This window comes from Cyprinus carpio, chromosome A15, assembly GCF_018340385.1.
Source record: "Cyprinus carpio isolate SPL01 chromosome A15, ASM1834038v1, whole genome shotgun sequence".
NCBI lineage: Eukaryota > Metazoa > Chordata > Actinopteri > Cypriniformes > Cyprinidae > Cyprinus > Cyprinus carpio.
This window is the reverse complement of record NC_056586.1, coordinates 8,940,775-8,962,535: the sequence shown is the minus strand read 5'-3', so window position 1 is coordinate 8,962,535 and position 21,761 is coordinate 8,940,775. Positions and strand designations below refer to the sequence as shown.

At 37.9% G+C, this 21,761-nt stretch overlaps 1 protein-coding gene across 7 annotated transcripts in view; it reads right to left on the bottom strand.

Moving 5' to 3' along the window:
- Nucleotides 1-21,761, bottom strand: part of LOC109099162 (cell adhesion molecule 2-like) — a 219,000-nt gene that overhangs the window by 57,069 nt on the left and 140,170 nt on the right. For all 7 annotated transcript variants that reach the window (XM_042770925.1, XM_042770924.1, XM_042770920.1 and 4 more), the window contains exon 2: nt 5,989-6,015. In XM_042770925.1, coding sequence (XP_042626859.1) covers nt 5,989-6,015 — 27 coding nt within the window. The remainder of the gene's footprint in view (nt 1-5,988; nt 6,016-21,761) is intronic.

Here is a 21,761-nt window from a genome sequence, read left to right as displayed (position 1 = left end):
CTTTTGGTATTAATACATGTGTACCTGCACACACACACATGCAAAACATGATCAAATGGTTAAAATGCACCAAAAAAACCAAAAAAAAAAACCAAATCCCTTCCCTAAATTATTGGTTGAGAACATGCAACGTGATGAAATTACATAAAATCTAATATTGCAATTGCTACACTTTCTACTTCATGAATATTGCAACACTAGTACATGCACATGTTTTCAACAGAAACTTTCTTGTTTTTATACCTGGCCATTTTTTTTTTCTTCACTTAAAAATGATGTTAGCTGAATCAGAAATGGGAGTTTTAAAAACATGAAAGTGAGGATGTAATCCATCCAGATGTAATAAGCATTAAATATATATTAAAAAAACAACTAACAAATAACGTTGAGGATGTTGAGACATGCATGATGAATATATCTTTTACTACTACTACTACTACTACTACTACTACTATTATTATTATTATTATATTTTATTTTTTTAAATATGAGCATAAAACATATACTTTTAAAAATAATGGTGCTTCAAAAGGTTCTTTAAGCAATGCCATAGAAGAACCATTTTTGGTTCCACAGAGAACCATTCAGTAAAAACGTTCTTTAAAGAACCATATATATATATATATATATATATATATATATCTATATATATATATATATATATATATATATATATATATATATATATTTTTTTTTTTTTTACCTTTTTATAATTTGAAGAACCTTCTTTTGCCACAAAGAAGCTTTTGTGAAACAGAAAGGTTCTTCAGATGTTAAAGGTTCTTTATGGAACCATTTAGAAAAAAAGGTTTTTCTATGGCATCGTGAAGCACCTTTTTTTATGTATCTAAAAACAAAATAATTTTTTTCCAACCTTTTGCTTTTCATATGTTTTGCATTCCTGAATATCATTACATTTTTATCAATTTGGTATGGAAATACTGATACTTTTGACAGGGGCGTCGGACTGGGGGTAAAACCAGTACTGATTACCAGGGCCCCAAAGGAAAAGAGGGCCCTTGAAAAGTCTGGAATATATTTTATTTAACCTGGATATTTTCATGGGGGCCCATCAGGACTGCCTATGCATAGGGCCCGGGATCTTGTACAACGCCCCTGACTTTTGACATGCAAAGTCCAAATGTCCAATGAGGAATAGAAGGAAAACATCGAAACTACAGGGACATAGACGACCAAGTTGACAACCTAATTTTTAATCACTGAACATAGAGCAACATCACATATTTTAATTAATTGGTGGACCATGAAAGTAACCATGGCCTATTTGCTAAGATGTTTTGGGAGTAAGTCTTATAGTGTGGGCTGAAGATGAATATATTTAATTAGGACTGGAGGCCCTTTTGTTGTGGCGGTCTACAATGAGATCGAAGGGTCTACTCATATCCCTGGAGAAGAAGAGCTGGTGTAATTTTTAAGGGCCACTCTTTCACGTACAACGGCAAATTCTTATTTAAATTGGCAAGCACATTTAGAGCAAATGCTGAGCTGACAGTTTCTCTGGGGACATTCCAGTTTTGAGTCTCCAGCTTTTTTGGGGAAGACAGATGCATTAGGGGCTCATTAAAACCTCGCTGTGTCTTTTGCTTCCTACAAAGCAGCCTTATGTTCATTAACAACTCAGGAAGAGGTCTGAACAATGCAGAATGACACTTATCCTGACTTCAATAGAGTTTAAAAGCTGATAGATGGAGAGGAGATAGAAGCCATCAGGAATGATGTGGCGACCCATCATAGTATCATAGTTATTTATTTGCCACAATGTTACCAAGATGTCCATAAACTTTGAACATATAAATTGTATATAATGATGGCATATTCCACAGCTGGAGGACCACTATAACATTCTACAACATAAAGCCTATTTATATCTAAGTACATTATGTGCCATGGGATATTCATGTGTGTGTTACATAAATATGATGGATTCTAGGTAAGAACTTGCAATGAAGGCACTTGAAAGCGATGGATACTGGAACACAATTATGAAAAAAAAAAACTCTTCACATATAATCTCATGGTGTCCTTCTCCTCGCTGTCTTTCTCATTATGGTAGCCTTTTGAAATTCAATTTAGAAAATCCATAGGTAATTATCATAAGAGCGGAGACTGGATTACTGTTGCCTATGATTATTGTAGAGTGAATCAATCCCTGTTACTGATTTGTCAAAAATAGGCCTGATTTTTGCAGCTTTAGAAACAGGATCCACATGCTCAAAATGATAAAGCAATCATGTTTTCTCTGCTCCGACATACATTGTGTCACTTATGTTGCTGTGTCCTAATAATATAGGATAGACAGGATGTTATGGAAAGTGTTTGAAGATAGACACAATGTGCACAATTTTCCATGTTACCAGACAACAGCTGTTGCAAAAGCAAGCCACAATAATCTGATGCATTTTGATTATTCCTGTGTGAAATAGGTGACTGTTTTTTTTTTTTTTTAAATCAACAACCACACATTTAAGGGAAAAGTGTACCGTTTTACCAAAATTAATCTAAAAAATAGTACGCTCTCACTAAACTATCAAAGTTTAACACTTTTAGTTGTTTTGTCCGTGCTCACTGATATATCCATGCTTTGTCCATACGTAGTAAGTAATATGAATTAGTAATATGAATAGTCATTTTACGGATATACAATTCAAAAACTAATGGAATCACATAAGCAGAATTTTAATTCCGGGGTGTACTATTACTTTAAAGTAATGTTACACAGCAACTGAGTAACCACATTAGCAGTTGCCATTCATTAACATCTATTGTATAATGTAGCAGCATCTGACTTGTGCCCTAAAAAAGAGCCATTAAAACTAAGCATGGCAGAGAGAAGGTGAGTTAGTGTTGACTGCATCAGGAGCTAGCGGATAAAGAATAACCAGGAACTGCTCAGAATTCTGTTTGCTCATGCACTAATAGCCTGAAACTGGCTGGGTGGATAAATCCTGCTGCAATTACTGCTGAGCAACAATAGAAGTGTGACGTAGCCCATCTGCACAAACACACACAGACATACACACATATACGCCCTTTTAATGGTAGGGCCTTGTACTATCCTTCCCACTAAATTATCACCATGGGGTGCAAGGGAACAGGCAGCAGAACAGAGAATGGATTTCCCCTCTCTAGGTTTAAAAGCCTTGAAGTGTTTTTCACTTCCCTTAAAGAGAGAGTGACATACTAAAATACATCGAGACCAGAGAACAGCTGTGAATGCTAATGGAAAAGCTTAAACACTTAAAACACAGCAGTATGATATTGCAGCGACAGTCATGTACTATTGGGGTAAAACCTACAGCTCTTTTACCTGGATCATTTGAAATATGTAGGAAAAACAAACCTATGACATTAAAAACGGCAACTTGATCTCATAAAACCCTTTTGAAGTCAATATGAAACCAAAATGGCCCTATTTATTTTCATAAAACTTAACTTATTGTGTGTGATTCATCAGTTCATGTTATTCGACAGAAGAAAAGTCTTTGGAATTGGTAAACAACTTTATTTACTTGCTCCATTTCTAAAATAACTTGGTTGGTTTACATCACCTAGACCAAGAGTGTACAATCCCTATGCTAGAGGGTCAGCATTTTGATGTTGAACCAAACGGGTATAAAACAATTATGTTAACCAATAGCCAAATAGCTATTTAAGCATTGTTTAGGCTATTTTGCAGGTACCTTTACAAATCTTTAAAAGATAGTGCAGTAATTTAGTGCTTGTTAACGTAAAAAGGTAATGGCAATATTAACAAATAACAATACATTTGTTGAAGAACAATTGTAGATGGAACTAGTAGATGTTCCTTGGTCAACACTCCCTTTGACAGCCATCACATCCCTGTAATTGAGTATAGCTGAATTCGCATCACCAGCAGCCCAAATCTCCCATGTCGCCTCAAATTGCCAAATCTCACCCAAAATGAATGACTTCTGGTTGCCTTGTTGCAGCAAATCAGTGTCAGTGTGAATCCCGCTTTACACCAGAACAGTCATGCAGGTGCTTCTTTTATCACTGCTATGCTGACAACAATCTCAAAATGCCAAGGATCTCTGTATGCCACTCTGACATATCAAACTGAATATCCACCCACAACCCTGAGCTCTTCTACCTCCAAGCTAAGACTTCCGTGATGAGTTCCCACATCCAACCTCTCACAGTCTTAAATCTCATCTGAAGGTCAAGCCGCTGTTTGCCGTCATCCTAGATCACCAGCTGTAGACTACGACAATTTCCTGGGCTTCATGCCATTCCATTTTGAGGAAAATAATGCCTTTGCTCGCCTACCCCTAAACTCAGATCCTCATTTAGGCCAGAATCATTTCATTGGTAGACTATAGAAACTCAGTCTTGCCTAGCAGCAAATCGTGCAGGTTGCAACTTTGCTCAGATCACCACACGTAATTCAGGCAATCTTGACTCACCTTAGAAACTAAACCTAAGCGACTGTGAGTTTTAGAGTCATCTTTAGAGACTCATCTGGGGGAACTGTAGGAACTGTGTATTACCATTCTGCCTATGCATTGCTTTAGTACCAAACTGATAAAAAGTTAAATGTAACTGCAATTGCTTTTTGTTATCAGTGCATCTAAGTCTAGTTCACCTTCAGGAACTTGAGCTGTGTTGAAACGCAACATCTCATTCCCTCAGGGAACCATGGTTACATACGTAACCTAGGGACGTTTATCATACACTGTATTCTCTCAGCTACCTCTCCTGATAATTTTTAGAAACATTTATTTGGTAAAAAGTCTTTTAAGTCTTGATTTTGTGGGCTTGGTCCACAGGAGAACTCTCGAGATATAATAAACACCGCCTCTGGATCTAGCATTGTCCCCACACCAGGAATACATATCTCCAGTCCACTTTGGTGTACCTCAGAAAAAAAACCTGGATTGAAATATACGAGTTACTGTAGGTCTGGATCTCGATTTTCTAGTCATAATTTGCAAAGAACCTCATGTAAACGGTTTAGATTATTAAAGACTATGAATGCTACAAAGTTCTTTTAACACTAAATAATTCATTGCCTTGTTTGGCACCCAATTCACTAGAGAAATTATGAAAATCAAGTATCAACACGAACAGTACCATAAAATAAAAGCAAAATCTAATTTGCATCGATCTTGAGTGCTAGCCTGCGGACGATACGGCAGACTACCTCAATCTAGAAAACGATCTAGACACCTGAATCTTTAAAAAGGTGCATTTGACTCCACCGCATAGCTGGATATATGCTTTTCTCCATCATTGGATCATCATTGGATGAATAACTGCTGTCATGATCAATACGAAATGTATGCAAACTCTCTTTTAAATGAAGTTCCATTTGCCGCCTACTTTCTGTGGGTGGTAATAGCACAACGTTAATTGCTTTAGGCAAACAGCACTGAGTTTTCTGAATAAAGTGCCTTCTATAATAAGAATAATTTACAGGCCTTTATTGAAAGGAGGCGTGTTTGCACTGAAGGAAATCACAATAACTTAATTTAAATATGCTGCAGCATTATTACAGTGCATTTAGCACCTGGTTAAACTGGATCGTGGGTGGTTTGTGAATAAGATGCAGGTTTTTTAGCTGAAATAACACATTCAAAACTGTCCATCTGTTTAGAGAATTTAACCCTGTGCCACCTACCCAAGATGAAACGTTTCCACCTAAGCTGTACATTGCATCAGCAATGGTGGTCATAACCTGTACAAAGTCCAACAATGGCATCTTTCTCCTAACCGTGTAGCACAAGTTCGCTGTAAACCCAGGAAGCATGTAGAGCGGATTCAGCTCATAATGGATATTCCTAGGGCCAATTTATCAAAGGTTCCAGGTTTGCTTTCTCACAGACAGAGACTATGTAAATGCATCCAAAGCTCCTATGGGAGATAAGAGGGGGCCGATCGGCACATTGTTTATTGGGAGTTGTGTTCAACATAAATCATCCAGCTGCAAAGACAGTAAAGATAACTCACCTTTCACTTTGTTTTTCGTTGCCGCCTCTGAGAGCATGAAATGGAGAGGAGAGATGGAGGAACAGGGATGAAGGGGAAAAAAGAGAGACAGAGAAACAGTGTGATTAAACAAGCCTTAAAGCATGAAATCCTCAGCATGTACTCCTCGAGTCTATCATTAAAAAAGTAACAGTTTACCCCAAAAAAGAAAGCCATCATTGACGCAGTCAACCCATGTGAACTTCTTTCTTTAGTGAAACACAAAAGAAAGACTTTTCCATGCAATTACCAATAAATGGAGGCTGAGGCTTCAAGCTTCTAGGCCAATGTAAAAGCACAATAAAGTATCTTATAAGTAGTACATATGACTTATCAACTTAATTTCAATCTTCTGAAATCATACAGTAAATGACTAAAGTCATTTTTAATTTAACTAATTCTCATTCATATAGTCATGTTCATAAGAGTTCATGAGAGAAGCAGTGTTCTTTATTTAGTGAAATGTTCATTTTGAGTCAGATCTTTTTTAACAAATCTGAATGATTTGTTCATGAATCTGTCTGATCTGGTTATTTAATCCAACTGATTCAGCCTTCATTGAGTCTCACTGAATAAATAGTCAGGTTGCAACTGCTAACAGCTCACTGGAAGGAAAAAATATCAGAGAATATTGACATTTTCTCAACATAAAGCCAATGTGTGTTTTGTAATACATGACTTTGAACTTTATCCTAGCTGCCATTCATTGTAACTGTAGGGAAAAGAGCGACTAGAACTTTGTGTTCCACAGAGTCCTACAAACATCACAAGGAAGATTGTTCATTTTTCAGTAAACTCTACCATTAATGCCTAGTGAGTTTAAAGATGAAATACTACTACTTCTCTTTGTTCAGAGTTTAAAGTTTGCTCATGTTTGAATGCATAAGCTTAATACTTTCATTATGCCTGACCTTCTGCTTTGCAAGCCACCTGCCGTAAACATCGCCTTGATGAGGAGCGTAACGGACATATTTTATAGCATGCGCCATCTGTATAGACTTCTTTATAGACCCAGATGAATAATAATAATATACAACCTTTCATTGTCAATATGCTTATGAAACATTCACGATGAGGTAAGACTAAGAGCTGAGATGACACTGCCACCATTTTTTTTGCACGATGGAAAAAGACAGAAAAACCTCCATAAATGCATTTTGCTCAAGTTCGAATGTGATACATTCAAAGTTATACATAATTTACAGGGAACACTTTTTCTGACAACTTTTCTAACTTTGACAGCAAATAGGGTGAAAAGTTCACAATATGTGGATGCGACAAGACAAGTCTGAAACAGAAAATATCACAAATATGCACTGTAAGTAGATTCTGCTCAACCTGAAGAATGTTTAAGAGTTGTATAGTAAAGACGACAATGGGAGGACTCTGTCTAAGTGAGTCACACTCAACTTTGCCTTAATAAAAATATGCACATTTAGAAACATTTTCAAGTTCCTCTTTCACAGCTTAATATAGTTAAAAGAGACTTCCCACTAAGTTTTAGGAAACTTGAAGAAAAACATCTGTGATCTGGATACAAAATGGCAAATAAGTTCACATTCCTTTAAATGTATAGATCTATAAAATTATTATGAATAGTAGAGTGAAGAAAATCTGAGCAGAGATTGTTGAGAAACATGACATTAAAATCTGAAACAATTGAGTAAAAGTCTCCAATTAACCTCCATTTAATCTCATGTCTAGCAGAAACAACTGAGATTTTACAAGATCGCATTTGAGATGTTTACCCGCACACAATGATTTTAGCAACATCAAATTAAATTGAGGGCAAATACTACACTGGTTTTTGCAATAACCTTAAAGCCCCTTGAAGCCACTGAAATGATGTTCCTATTTATTAAAATATGTTATGTGATATTAGAGAGAGTGTTCTTGAGTATGACATGAAGTACTCTTATATATTTGTATGAAAGCAATTTTAAGACACTGAGTGGACATACAGTACGGAGTGTCCATAACATAAAAGTGGAAAAAATCATTGTTAAAGAAGTTCTTAGAAATTAACTGAATTAATTTACTTTTAACGTTTGAAAACCATTTTCCCATTTTCTAAAGAAACTTCTAAAAAGTGTCATGTTGTGTAACAAACAGCCAAAAAGAATGGTGATATTCCTTACACCTTTAATACATTTTGTAATAAGTATTATTATTATGAATAATGTATTTTTTTATTTTACATACAATATATATCTAAAAATATGTTGACAACTTAGACAAGCTAACCTGTTATAACTCATACATAAAATTATATGGCACATTCATAGTACTGATCTAAAAACCTCAACATTAACATTTACCAATAGTGAATTGTCTAAAACTGGATGATATTTTGTCTTTTATGACTATAGTACCACAATATTTTGGAATGTTCCAGAAAGCACTAGAACAGAGGTCTCCAGACTAGGTCCTGGAGGGCCGGTGTCCTGCAGAGTTTAGGTCCAACGCTAATTAAACACCTAAACCAGCTAATTAAGGCATAACTAGGTATACTAGAAATTTCCAGGCAGGTGTGTTAAGGCAAGTTGGAGCTAAACTCTGCAGGTTATTGGTCCTCCAGGACCGAGAGTTTGGTGATCCCTGCACTAGGATATTACAGATTACAGATTAAACTTGTTAAATCATCTAAACCAACAACATGTATGTTAGACCTCCTAAGCTCCTAAAAGAGGTGCTTCCAGAAGTCATAGATCCTCTTCTGACTATTATTAATTCCTCATTGTCATTAGGATATGTCCCCAAAACCTTCAAACTGGGTTTTATTAAGGCTTTCATCAAAAAACCACAACTTGACCCCAAAGAACTAGACCGATTACGATTAATTACAGACTGATCTCGAATCTACCTTTTCTGTCAAAGATACTAGAAGAGGTAGTATCCTCACAATTATATTCCTTCTTAGAAAAAAATAGTATCTGTGAGTATTTCCAGTCAGGATTTAGACCATATCATAGTACTGAGACTGCTCTCCTTAGAGTTACAAATGACCTGCTCTTATCATTTGATCGTGGTTGTATCTCTCTATTAGTGCAATTGGATCTTAGCGCTGTGTTCGACACTATTGAACACAACATTCTTTTGCATAGACTAGAAAACTTTGTTGGTTTTAATGGAAGTGCATTAACTTGGTTTAAATCGTGCCTATATGACCGCCATCAATTTGTAGCAGTGAATTAAGAGGTATCATATCTATCACAAGTGCAGTATGTAGTACCTCAAGGCTCAGTACTAGGGCCGTAACTCTTCACGCTTTACACATTACCCTTGGGAGATAACATCAGGAAACATGGTGTTAGCTTTCACTTTTATGCTGATGATAATGGCCCGGCGAAACATACCAATTTTAAAAACTAACGGAATGCATAGTCGATATAAAAAACTGGATGACGAGTAATTTCTAACTACTAAATTCTGAAAAAAAACAGAGGTGTTAATTATAGGACCTAAAAACTCTGCATGTAATAACCTTGATGGCTACTCTGTCAATTCTTCATCATCAGTTAGGAATTAGGTGTTCTATTTGATAGCAATCATTCCTTAGAAAGTCACGTTTCTAGCATTTTTAAATCTGCATTTTTCCATCTCAAAAATATATCTAAATTACGACCTATGCTCTCAATGTCAAATACAGAAATGTTAATCCATGCTTTTATGACCTCAAGGTTAGATTATTGTAATGCTTTATTGGGTGGTTGTTCTGCACGCTTAATAAACAAACTCCAGCTGGTCCAAAATGCAGCAGCTAGAGTTCTTACTAGAACCAGGAAGTATGACCATATTAGCCCGGTTCAGTCAAAATTGCACTGGCTACCTATTAAACATCGCATAGATTTTAAAATCTTGCTTATTACTTATAAAGCCCTGAATGGTTTAGCACCTCAGTATTTGAACGAGAGTTCTCAAAACTCTGGCAATTTGATAATACCTAGAATATCAAAGTCAACTGCGGGTGGCAGATCCTTTTCCATTTAGCGCCTAAACTCTGGAATAACCTACCTAACATTGTTCGGGAGGCAGACACACTCTTGCAGTTTAAATCTAGATTAAAGATGTCTTTAACCTGGCTTGCACATAACACACTAATACGCTTCTACTATCCAAATCCATTAAAGGATTTTTAGGCTGCATTAATTAGGTAAACCGGAACCGGGAACACTGCCCATAACACTCGATGTACTTGCTACATCGTTAGAAGAATGGGATCTACGCTAATATTAGTCTGTTTCTCTCTTATTCCGAGGTCACCATAGCCACTGGATCCAGTCTGTATCCAGATCAGATGGTCACTGCAGTCACCTGGATACAGTACATATCCAGCCCAGATGGTGGATCAGCACCTAGAAGGGACCTCTACAGTCCTGAAAGACAGCGGAGACCAGAACAACTAGATGAGCCCCAGATACCCTGTAAAGACCTGGTCTCAGATGACCACTGGGACAAGACCACAGGAAACAGATGATTCTTCTGCACAATCTGTCTTTGCTGCAGCCTGGAATTGAACTGCTGGTTTCGTCTGGTCAGAGGAGAACTTGCCCCCCCGACTGAGCCTGGTTTCTCCCAAGGTTTTTTCTCCATTCTGTCACCGATGGAGTTTTGGTTCCTTGCCGCTGTCACCTCTGGCTTGGGGACACTTCATTTACAGCGATATCGTTGACTTGTTTGCAAATGATTGCACAGATACTGTACTATTTAAACTGAACTGAGCTGAATGATGACATTACTGAATTCCGTGATGAACTGCCTTTAACTGTCATTTTGCATTATTGACACACTGTTTTCCTAATTAATGTTGTTCAGTTGCTTTGACACAATCTGTTTTGCATAAAGCGCTATATAAATAAAGGTTACTTGACTTGACTAGATGATTCCGGAATGTTACAGAAATTTCTAGAATGTTCCTATCCTTGCAAAACAAACAAACAAACAAACAAACAAAAAAATCTTAATAAAAAAATTAAAATAAAAATATAAATAAAAATTGCTAAATTAGTACAAAACCGTATCTGTTCTAAACGAATGTTTTTATAATTAATGATAGAAGTTCTAAAATTTACCTGACCTAAATATTTACCAAAATATTGATGCTATGTGAAAATAAATAATACAATAATAATTAGCACCACAGAATAACAGAAGAACCATACAAAGTTAAGTGAAACAAATTTGTGTTACATTGTGTTATTAACTAATAAACATCACGTATTAGGTGTTGCACCTTGCTTTTGTTGTAGAGTACATGACCAATTTTAATGATACTATAATATCATGTTGGATTTGGATCAAAAACCTTATATTGCCACCAGTTGCACGAGTCAGGCACGAAACCCCATATTCCTCAAACTGTTGTGAATTGGCATGTCGTTCTAGAGTTTAACGAAGAAGTCATTGTTTTTCAGACTCGTTAATCTCTCTCATTCTTCTGTCTTAGACAACCACCCCTGACCCCCCTGCCTACATGGAAGTTATTAATCTCTGACTCTGCGCACAGTGTCGGAATCTAATAGTGTTGACAAAGTCAGACTCCATGATAAGATTCTCCTTGCTGTAAGCGGAGAATGTTTGCCAAATCCTGAGAGGAATACCAATGGATAAGAGGATCCACTAGAGAGCAACCGCTTTTAATCAAACTCTATTTGCTCGTCTTTCACTCCGTTTTCCCTTTTTGGCTTGTTTATGGGAATTAGTGTAACTGGCAAATAAAAAGAACTCCAAAAATGACATTCCAATAAAGAGGACAAATGGTACATCTTACAAAGACATATTTAGAGGCTATATGCAAAATTGAATTATTAATAGTCTGACTCTTCACCTCAATCAATGAAACATGAATTAGCAAATTACAGTTTATTGGACTTGGCAGGTCACATGTCCACATGAGGCACTATGAGGGATACTTTTTTCTCCATGGAAATGCAGGTTTACACAGCACAGCACAATGACAAAAAAAATGTGCATTTGGATACATAATGGTTGCAAAATTATATTGCCCAGTAAAATGCCCAGTGAGTGGCGTTAAATATTATGTTCAAACAATTCAAAGCCAATGTGGCAATGTTTATTATGCTGGTTTTTGTAAATATCATGGTAGATTGGAAATCAAATATTTTGATGATGAGTGTTGCTAAAAGTTTAATGCTGTACCGCATTTGAAATTAGCATATCATACACTTAACCCTAGGGATGCACGATAAATATCGGCATGATATTAATGTGAATCTCGTAAGTAAAGCCGGTTCTGTAATCAGCTGTAAATCCTTACAGGTGCATGCTTTCACGTGGAGCAGAATTTGCTACACAGAGCCGTTGTTCACTGATAGGCTGCGCAAAACATGCGCAAAATATGATCGTGGTTTTGCGCAGCTTGTCAGTGAACAACAGCTCTGTGTAGTAAATGCTGCTCCCACGTGAAATCACACACGTGTAGAGATTAACTGCTGATTACAAAACCGGCTTTACTGATGAGATGCGCATTAATATCGTGCCGATATTTATCGTGCATCCCTACTTAACCCTATCCTAAACATACCTGATAATATTAACAAATGCAAATGTGAGATAAAAATAATGCATTTGCTGAAGCAACCATGCCATTTTAGCCTCCTTCTACAAGGCTTTGAGTACTTTTGTGGAGTGTCGTGACTCACTAGACTCATACTAGGGTGCTCTGCATCGCAAGTGCAGTGTTTGCTAGTACTGGGTGTGCTAAAGGGCAAGTTTACTATCAGAAAAGTCATATGAAGCTAGTTATGTGATGCAAATGTAAAATGTATTAGTTTACAAATCATGTGCTATGGTAAAAGTGTTTTGAGGTATTGCGCAAGGAACCATAAGAAAGTTGTTGGTTGTACTGCCTCTAGTGTTTATTTCATCTGGAAGCTGAAAAGTTTTGCAGAAATGTAGGCAGATTCAGGAATTTACAAGGAGCCTGGGTTGGATTAATCATTCAGGTAACCGGACATCTAGTCAATTTGGAAATCTCTACTCTATATACAATGCAAAAAGTTTTAAAGGTCTTAATTTTTCCTTTGAATTTTGGTGTGAAATGTGACAGATACATTTTTTTTTGTGTGTGTGTGTGTGTGCGTCAGTGTGTAACTCAGTTGTCTATAAAAATGTATTTTGTACAATGGCTATTAACTGGATTCTGCTTGTGGAGGTTCCTGCCTCTGGGGTTCTCTGCGGTGGGCCCTAGTAACCACTGTATCACTTTCAGCCTTCTGTGTTCTAGGAGAATGCAATCCTTTCTCACACGTTCATCCCTCTCTCTCCATTGCTTTTTCTGGCAGGGCCTATTTCTGATACCTGCCTGCGGGCAATGTGAAGAGAAGGGGGAGTCGGTCCCCACGGTGATTAGTCTAACCAACCATGAGAAAGGGTTTGTCCTCCAAAGCAGAGAGAACGAGGCCCTCCAGTGAGCTCGCCAGGCGGTCTGAGGAATCATACCTCACATTGCCAAACAGCGAGAGTCCCTCGGGCACTATGGCTGTGACTGACCTCACGTCAAAGAGCAACCAATCATTCTCGGACCAGAGGAATAAAAAAAGAATCCATCAGACAAGCACAATAAAGCTTGTTGCGAGTGTTTTGATGCTTGCTACTGTGCACCTTAGCTATATTTGTATATTGCCATATTGGTGAAGGGTTTCCAATTGGAAAATATTGTCTGAAAGGAACATTAGTAATTTATTTAGGTAAAATGTTTGATTATGGCTAGCTGGTGACGAGGTGTAAAACTAAGCATGACCCTGATAACCGGAGCTGTCCTGCCTGTTTTCTATGCCTCAAAACTTTCTGCAATGTTGCAAGATTTTAAAGCTTTCCCTGGAGAAACGACCTGGTAGTGCAAGTAAAATCAGCAGTCGGCGAGTGCCCACTTATGGAGACCTACACAGCCCTGATAAGAGGGAGTCTGAGGTAGGGAAGATAGAAAACACTCCATACAGTATGTTCCATTCGGGCATTATAAATACTTGAATGAGAGCTGAAGCTCCCACGTGTACAGTATGTATCAGTACTTTTTTTTCTGTAGCAAAAACATGTTGATTCGACTTGAATCATGAGTTTTATAAGATTTAATTTTATTTATTTATTTATTTTTTGCTTCAGACAAATTTAAAAAGCAAATAGCAGCAATAATAACAAAATAAAATAAAACCAACTTTCTTTTTAATTACAATGTTTAATTGTTTGGGAATTAAGGACATTAATTATTAAAGTTTTGCAAGCACAATTTTTGTCCAATCCCACTTGATACAAGAATTCAGATGCTCAGCAGTCTTTGATCATCATTGTCTGATTCTCCTTTTCCTGTCTGGTCATACATTTTTAACAGGAGACAGATCTGGACTGCAGGCAGACCATCTAGATTATCTTTTTAATGTATTGTCATATTTTTTTAAAGTTAGTTATTTTTGGTATTATGGTGGTAAAAATTAAACTTTCATATATTTTAGATTCATTGCACACCAACTGAAATATTTCAGGTCTTTTATTGTTTTAATACTGATGATTTTGGCATACAGCTCATGAAAACCCAAAATTCATATCTCAAAAAATTTGCATATTTCATCCAACCAATAAAAGAAAAGTGTTTTTTAATACAAAAAAAGTCAACCTTCAAATAATTATGTTCAGTTATGCACTCAATACTTGGTCGGGAATCCTTTTGCAGAAATGACTGCTTCAATGCGGCGTGGCATGGAGGCAATCAGCCTGTGGCACTGCTGAGGTGTTATGGAGGCCCAGGATGCTTCGATAGCGGCCTTAAGCTCATCCAGAGTGTTGGGTCTTGCGTCTCTCAACTTTCTCTTCACAATATCCCACAGATTCTCTATGGGGTTCAGGTCAGGAGAGTTGGCAGGCCAATTGAGCACAGTAATACCATGGTCAGTAAACCATTTACCAGTGGTTTTGGCACTGTGAGCAGGTGCCAGGTCGTGCTGAAAAACGAAATCTTCATCTCCATAAAGCTTTTCAGCAGATGGAAGCGTGAAGTGCTCCAAAATCTCCTGATAGCTAGCTGCATTGACCCTGCCCTTGATAAAACACAGTGGACCAACAACAGCAGCTGACATGGCACCCCAGACCATAACTGACTGTGGGTACTTGACACTGGACTTCAGGCATTTTGGCATTTCCTTCTCCCCAGTCTTCCTCCAGACTCTGGCACCTTGATTTCCGAATGACATGCAAAATTTGCTTTCATCCGAAAAAAGTACTTTGGACTGCTGAGCAACAGTCCAGTGCTGCTTCTCTGTAGCCCAGGTCAGGCGCTTCTGCCACTGTTTCTGGTTCAAAAGCACACGCCTGTGCACGGTGGCTCTGGATGTTTCTACTCCAGACTCAGTCCAGTGCTTCCGCAGGTCCCCCAAGGTCTGGAATCGGTCCTTCTCCACAATCTTCCTCAGGGTCCGGTCACCTCTTCTCGTTGTGCAGCGTTTTTTGCCACACTTTTTTTCCTTCCCACAGACTTCCCACTGAGGTGCCTTGATACAGCACTCTGGGAACAGCCTATTCGTTCAGAAATTTCTTTCTGTGTCTTACCCTCTCGCTTGAGGGTGTCAATGATGGCCTTCTGGGTTAACCTCTTACCCATGATTGCGGTTTTGAGTAATGAACCAGGCTGGGAGTTTTTAAAAACCTCAGGAATCTTTTGCAGGTGTTTAGAGTTAATTAGTTGATTCAGATGATTAGGTTAATAGCTCGTTTAGAGAACCTTTTCATGATATGCTAATTTTTTGAGATAGGAATTTGGGTTTTTCATGAGCTGTATGCCAAAATCATCAGTATTTAAAACAATAAAAGACCTGAAATATTTCAGTTGGTGTGCAATGAATCTAAAATATATGAAAGTTTAATTTTTATCATTACATTATGGAAAATAATGAACTTTTTCACAATATGCTAATTTTTTGAGAAGGACCTGTATCATATTTACTCTGTGTCTAAGAAACCACTCTGTTGTAGCACAAGCAGAATGAGGCCTGACATTGTCTTGATCTAATAACCATGGACTTCCCATGAAAGATGTCATCTTGATGACAGTATATGTCTCTGTACAATCCCAGTATATGCCTCCATGTCACTGGTACTTTCGCACATATTCAAGTCACCCATGCTGTTTGCCCTGCTGTACCCCATACTATGACAGACATTTGCTTTTACATCTGTCGCTGGTAAAAGTCTGGATGGTCCCTGTGGTCTTTGGGACCGAGTGGAATCATCTGAGCACAGCACACATTTCCATTGTATTTTTGAGCTCTGGCCCAGAGAACCCAGCAGCATCACTGAATAGAACTTCCGTACAGCTTTCTCCTTGAGTATCAGAGATTCAAGTTGCAATTACTGATGCAGACTGTGTTAAGTCACAGCAGTTTTCTGAAGTACTCCTGAGCCCATGTGGCTATATTTAACACATGGCAATGACATCTGAGGACTCAAATGTCATGCACATTCAACCAAGCTTTCCTGCCTTGCCCTACACAGACCTTAGTCTCAGCCTCAGACGTCACACCCACGGACTGTTGGCTAAACGTCTGATGCATATGGCACACAAAAGTGGAAACACTTCAGGAGTGTCAAAGTCGTCAGCGGATAGGTTGAGTTCTACAGGATTTCGGCGAGACGTGTATGTCGCGTTCTTTAATGTTCCGCCTGGAAACAAAGATGCCGTTGCGCCAAACCCCCTAATGAAAGAAAAAAGCCTAGTGTTTACAACTGTGACAACAAGTGCTTATCAGGAAAAGCAAAAGTATGTGAAATATTTAAAGTTCGCGGCATAGAATCTTTAAAATATGTCTGAGAGTTTTACACACCGCTCTGTTATTGTGGCAACATTTCCACGCCTCGAAACGTGACGATGAATGAAATGAACTGTGATTGGCTGTTTGACATGTCTGTCAAACGGCCTCATGGGCGGGCCTTGGCCAATGAAAGCTGCTATAGATTCCAGACCTTCAGTATGGCTATGCGAGACTACACAGACCTAGATTTCTTTGGATTGGATTCTCTGAAACTTTTCACAATATTATGTAAGGTAGTTGGTGAAAGACCTAAATTCTTTGTGATTTTGCATTGAGAAATGTGATTTTTGATTCTTGAAATATTGCTATTTTGGACTTGGTATAGTGCAAATATAAACAGATGATTCATCTGGTGGGTCAAATAATTAAATTGTATTAGAATTTTTTTTAATATACATAGAGTTAATGAACTAAACAAACCCTTCACCTTCAGTGTTAGCAAAAGTAGAAGCAATTCTTGCCTAGCAAGAGGTGCTTATAATAACATGACATGTCTTTTTTTTTTTTTTTTGGTTCCCGAGGGAGAAAACACCTGACATTCTAGGCATGCCCACAACACCTGAAGTAGAGCAGCAGTTTTCTATTCACAACATCCTCCACTGCATGAAGTGACGGTCTGCTCAATGTCATCCCATGCTGTCCTCCTCACCTGTGGCCAACAGCATGTGAATAATTCAACATCTCTGTATTATTAATGAAGAATGAGCTGTAAGTAATGGCCAATGCCTGGGGCCATTTACAGTGACAATGCTGAACACAATTCCAGAAGAGAGGAAAAGCCCATATAAACAACTCGCTGTTTCCCTCGTGAACGTTTAATGCCATGTACATTTAGCATTTCATTCCCTGCATTATCATAGCCAGAGTTACACTTAAAGGGCAGACAGGAAAGAATGAATTGGTAAAAGGTTAAAGCTAAATTACGTTAGCTGGTCAAAATGTCTGAGGTGCATTTAAAAGACAATCACATGCTGGTATAAAACCCCACAAACATCTTTGTGTTCTCCCTATGAAAAAGGGTAATATTTTAAAGATATAGAGGGGGAAAAAAGAACAGTAGTGATGAAAATGGAGAATATGCTATGCATACTTTTTATTCTGTGAAAACATCACAGAAAATATAAGCACGGCTGATGAACTACAAGAAAATCTTGATAAATGTCAAACCAAATAACTTTTGTGGCTGTAGCATTAAAAATGACATTTACCCGCAAAGCTATGCTAGTTGCCAAAGGGTTAAAAATATAGCATAAGGACTCTTTACCTCAAAATAAGCAACATATTGGTGTATTCTGTGGCTGTGGTCATTTTCTACCAGCAAACTGTAATAGATAATCTCACACACAGAATTTTGATAATAAGTGGCCAATGTGAAAGAAAAAAGCACCAGTCTCTGTAAACAAGCTGAAATCCAGTAATTCTTCCACAAAAATTCGTCCTCATTTTCATTTAGTTTTGTTCGTAACAAATCACACAAAGCCATTTAATTAGATTGAAACTGATTATTTTAGGCATTTTTGTGTGCTACTAAAGGCATACTTTTATATGGCAACCCAAACTTTAGCATCCCTCAAAAAAATTTGAATTTTCCATTGGCTTTTGGATAACTGCAGAAATAGACCAACAAAAGTTTATGATATTTTGTCTATCAGGATAATCTTCACAAATTAACACAGATTTTATGAATATTGAAGCCTAAATACAATCAGCAGAAGTAAAAAGCTAAACAAAAAATCTACACTTATGCTGAGATGGGAACAAATACATCAAAATACATTTTGTTACAAATTACAAATACTTGCTTATCAAATGTATTTAATTTAAAATTCAAAATACTTTTGTTTGTAATGTGTTTTTATTTTATAATTGCAATTTGTCATTTGAAAATAAGAAAATACAAACAATATTTACAAGCAATCATTTGTAGTGTAAGAGACAGTACTATAACATTTAGTAATATTGGAATGAGATACACACATAAGTGAAAGAGAAGTGATTTCCAATTAAAACAACACATTCTTTAACCCTAACATTAGACAGTATATCCAATATATTTATGCATATTTCTTCGAATTTCCTATGTTTGCTTAAGACACAACTGACTTTGTTTACTTCAAGCAATTCTACACTTAATTTTTTTCATGTTTCTTTAACAATCCTTTATCGTTTCTTTATCAGCGTGTCAAAAATTAAGCAGTCCTGCGAAACTGTATTGTCATACCACCTAGTCCTACTCAAGAGGATGCCTCAAGCTATTTAAATGTCAACAGTAAATATTAACTCCTAAAAATGCTGATATTTAGCTGTTAAAGGGCTTTATGCAGAATTAAGGAATCCGACACCGGTGGCCATTAAGTGAGCTGTGGCCAACAACGTATTGCTCATGCTCTTGCACACACTCCATAGTAATGCGAGCGATCGATGGCCAATGTGATTTACCGACATCATTTCCGAGCGAAGCTGCCCTGAGTCCTTCACATAAAAATGAGTCTGCAGGCTTCATCTCATTTTTAAAGTTTTGTTACATGCTGTTCACACATTGGCAATAAAAAGCAATAAATACTTGAAAATTATTTCATAAAACCCCTTCATAAAACCCTATTTTGTCCATAGAAACAAGAAGCTAACTTTAGCTAGCAAGCTAACGTCACTTGTCAGCTAGTAAGCAAAGTTCTAGAGCAGCACAGATTTTTCTTCTGTCCTGTGATATCATACAGTGAGTAATAGCCAGTTTGCACTGAGCACCAAAACAGCTTCTTTCATTTTTTATTTATTTATTTTTTTCCCAGTTGGAAGATGGAACTGTGGACAAATTAAAAATTACATTTCCATTCACCCCAAAATGGAAATTATGTCATCAATTACTTACCCTCATGTCGTTTCACACCCCGTAAGACGTTCCTCTTCCAAACACAAATGAAGATATTTTTGATGAAATCTGAGAGCTTTCTGTCCCTCCAAAGGCAGCAACGCAAAGCGATTGTTAAAGTACTCAGTGTAACTCCAGTGGTTTAACCTCTTTATTAAATGATTTTACCTCAGTTTTATAAAGTTTTATTGCACACACACACACAAACAAAAACATAATTTAGAACTTTATTTATGCATTGTGCGTTCATGAGTGCATCACATTGCATATGTGTTGTGTTCATGCGATAGAAGACTCACGCATCAACACAACAGATATGAGTGAGTGTTATATTTTACATAAAGTGGTAAATTGTTGTTGTTGTTTTTTTGAGTAAACAAAGCACTCAATTTGCTTCATAAATTTGTATTACTCAATGATGTACTTAATGATATGGATTATTTAATGATGTCTTTCCTACCGTTCTGGACCTTGAATGTATAAGTTGCATGGCTGACTATAAGCTCTCGGATTTCATCAAAAATATCTTCATTTGTGTTCTGAAGATGAACAAAGATCTTACAGAAGTGGAACGACATGAGAGTGAGTAATTAAAAACAGGATTTTCATTTTTGGGTGAACTATCCCTTTAAGACTCCACCTATGGATCCAGCAGGATGTCAAATGATTCACTTGCATCTAGCCAAAAACTGTGATAGGCTGTAGTTGGCAGTACTATTAACACAGGTGAAGAAAGATATTGTTTTATCTGAGAATAAAATTACCTGCTTGATTAAGTGTTTTAAGCATTTCAGATACAAAATACTGTCTCTCAAAGTATTTACAGTTTTTCTCAGTCGTTTTGGTGTATTTCTTGAATCATCCTTAATATTTGCAAAGAAGTATGTGCATTTCTTAAAACAATTCATACAAACAGCACCACACAATGGATTACCTGCAAAAGACTGTGTACTCAAAATCGTCTCCGTTACATATTTAACCCTCGTTCCCTGAAGGAGGAAACTGAAACATCATGTCAGTGACCGACGAATTGGGATCTCGCTTAGAGAGACCAATCTACTTTGAGTGCAAAACTAAATGAGCCAATGCACAGTGGCATGCGATTATTGCATCCAGCTGCCACTGATCACAGCGTGGGCATAAAAAGGCAGCAGGTGCAACGCATACCAGGTTTTCGCTGAGGTGCCGAGCCAGTGACCCAGCCGCTCAGTGGTGGTACAGCAGCCGTGGCGACGGGACGTGATGTCTCCCTTCCCTCCTTCAGGGAACAAGGGTTACATAAGTAACCGAGACATTCCTTTCAGTCGGTCACTCTCAATGTCATGTCATGACTGACGAATTGGGATCCCCTACCAAAGCGCCATGGATGCGGCCCCTTCCAGTGCCAGGACTCGCAACAAGAAGACCATTCACTGTTGTTGTAGTACTACCCACTCAGTGAGATTGGATAACGCTGGGAAAAGCCCCATCCTTCCCAATGGAGGTTTCAGAAGCAAATACACATATGAACATCCATTTAGGTGCATATGGAAGATTGGAGGTGATTGTAACCCTCTTGGAAACAGCAGAAGTCTGCCGGGGAAACACGGGATCTGAGGCTATACTGTGGACTTAGGTCTCACATATGGAACCCAGCCTTCTACCAGTTCTCGAAGATTCAACGAGTGAAGGCCTGGCGCCCGACATTCCGCCGCGTCTGGCTGATGAGGGGATGGAGTAGCTCGACAGGGTCTACAGTATGGACACTCTGGAGCAGTTTGAGCAAGCCGACACTAAACTGGGGCCTCTCAGTGCCTCTACCCATTTGAGGTGAGAACACAGGATGATACCAGCACCACATGAAGGATATATAATCTAGCGAACGTGTTGGGGGTCGCCCAGCCCACAGCTCTACAAAACTCTGTCAGCAAGGCACCGGGGAGGATTTAACCTTCTTGCTCCCCTAAGGAACCTGATGACCAGGTCAAGCTTCCCTACCGACTTCCCTTCCATGGGGTCATGGTTAGCAGCATTCCATAGACGTTAAGGGTGGAGGGAGACAGCCTTCGCTCCAACCATTGCTGCAA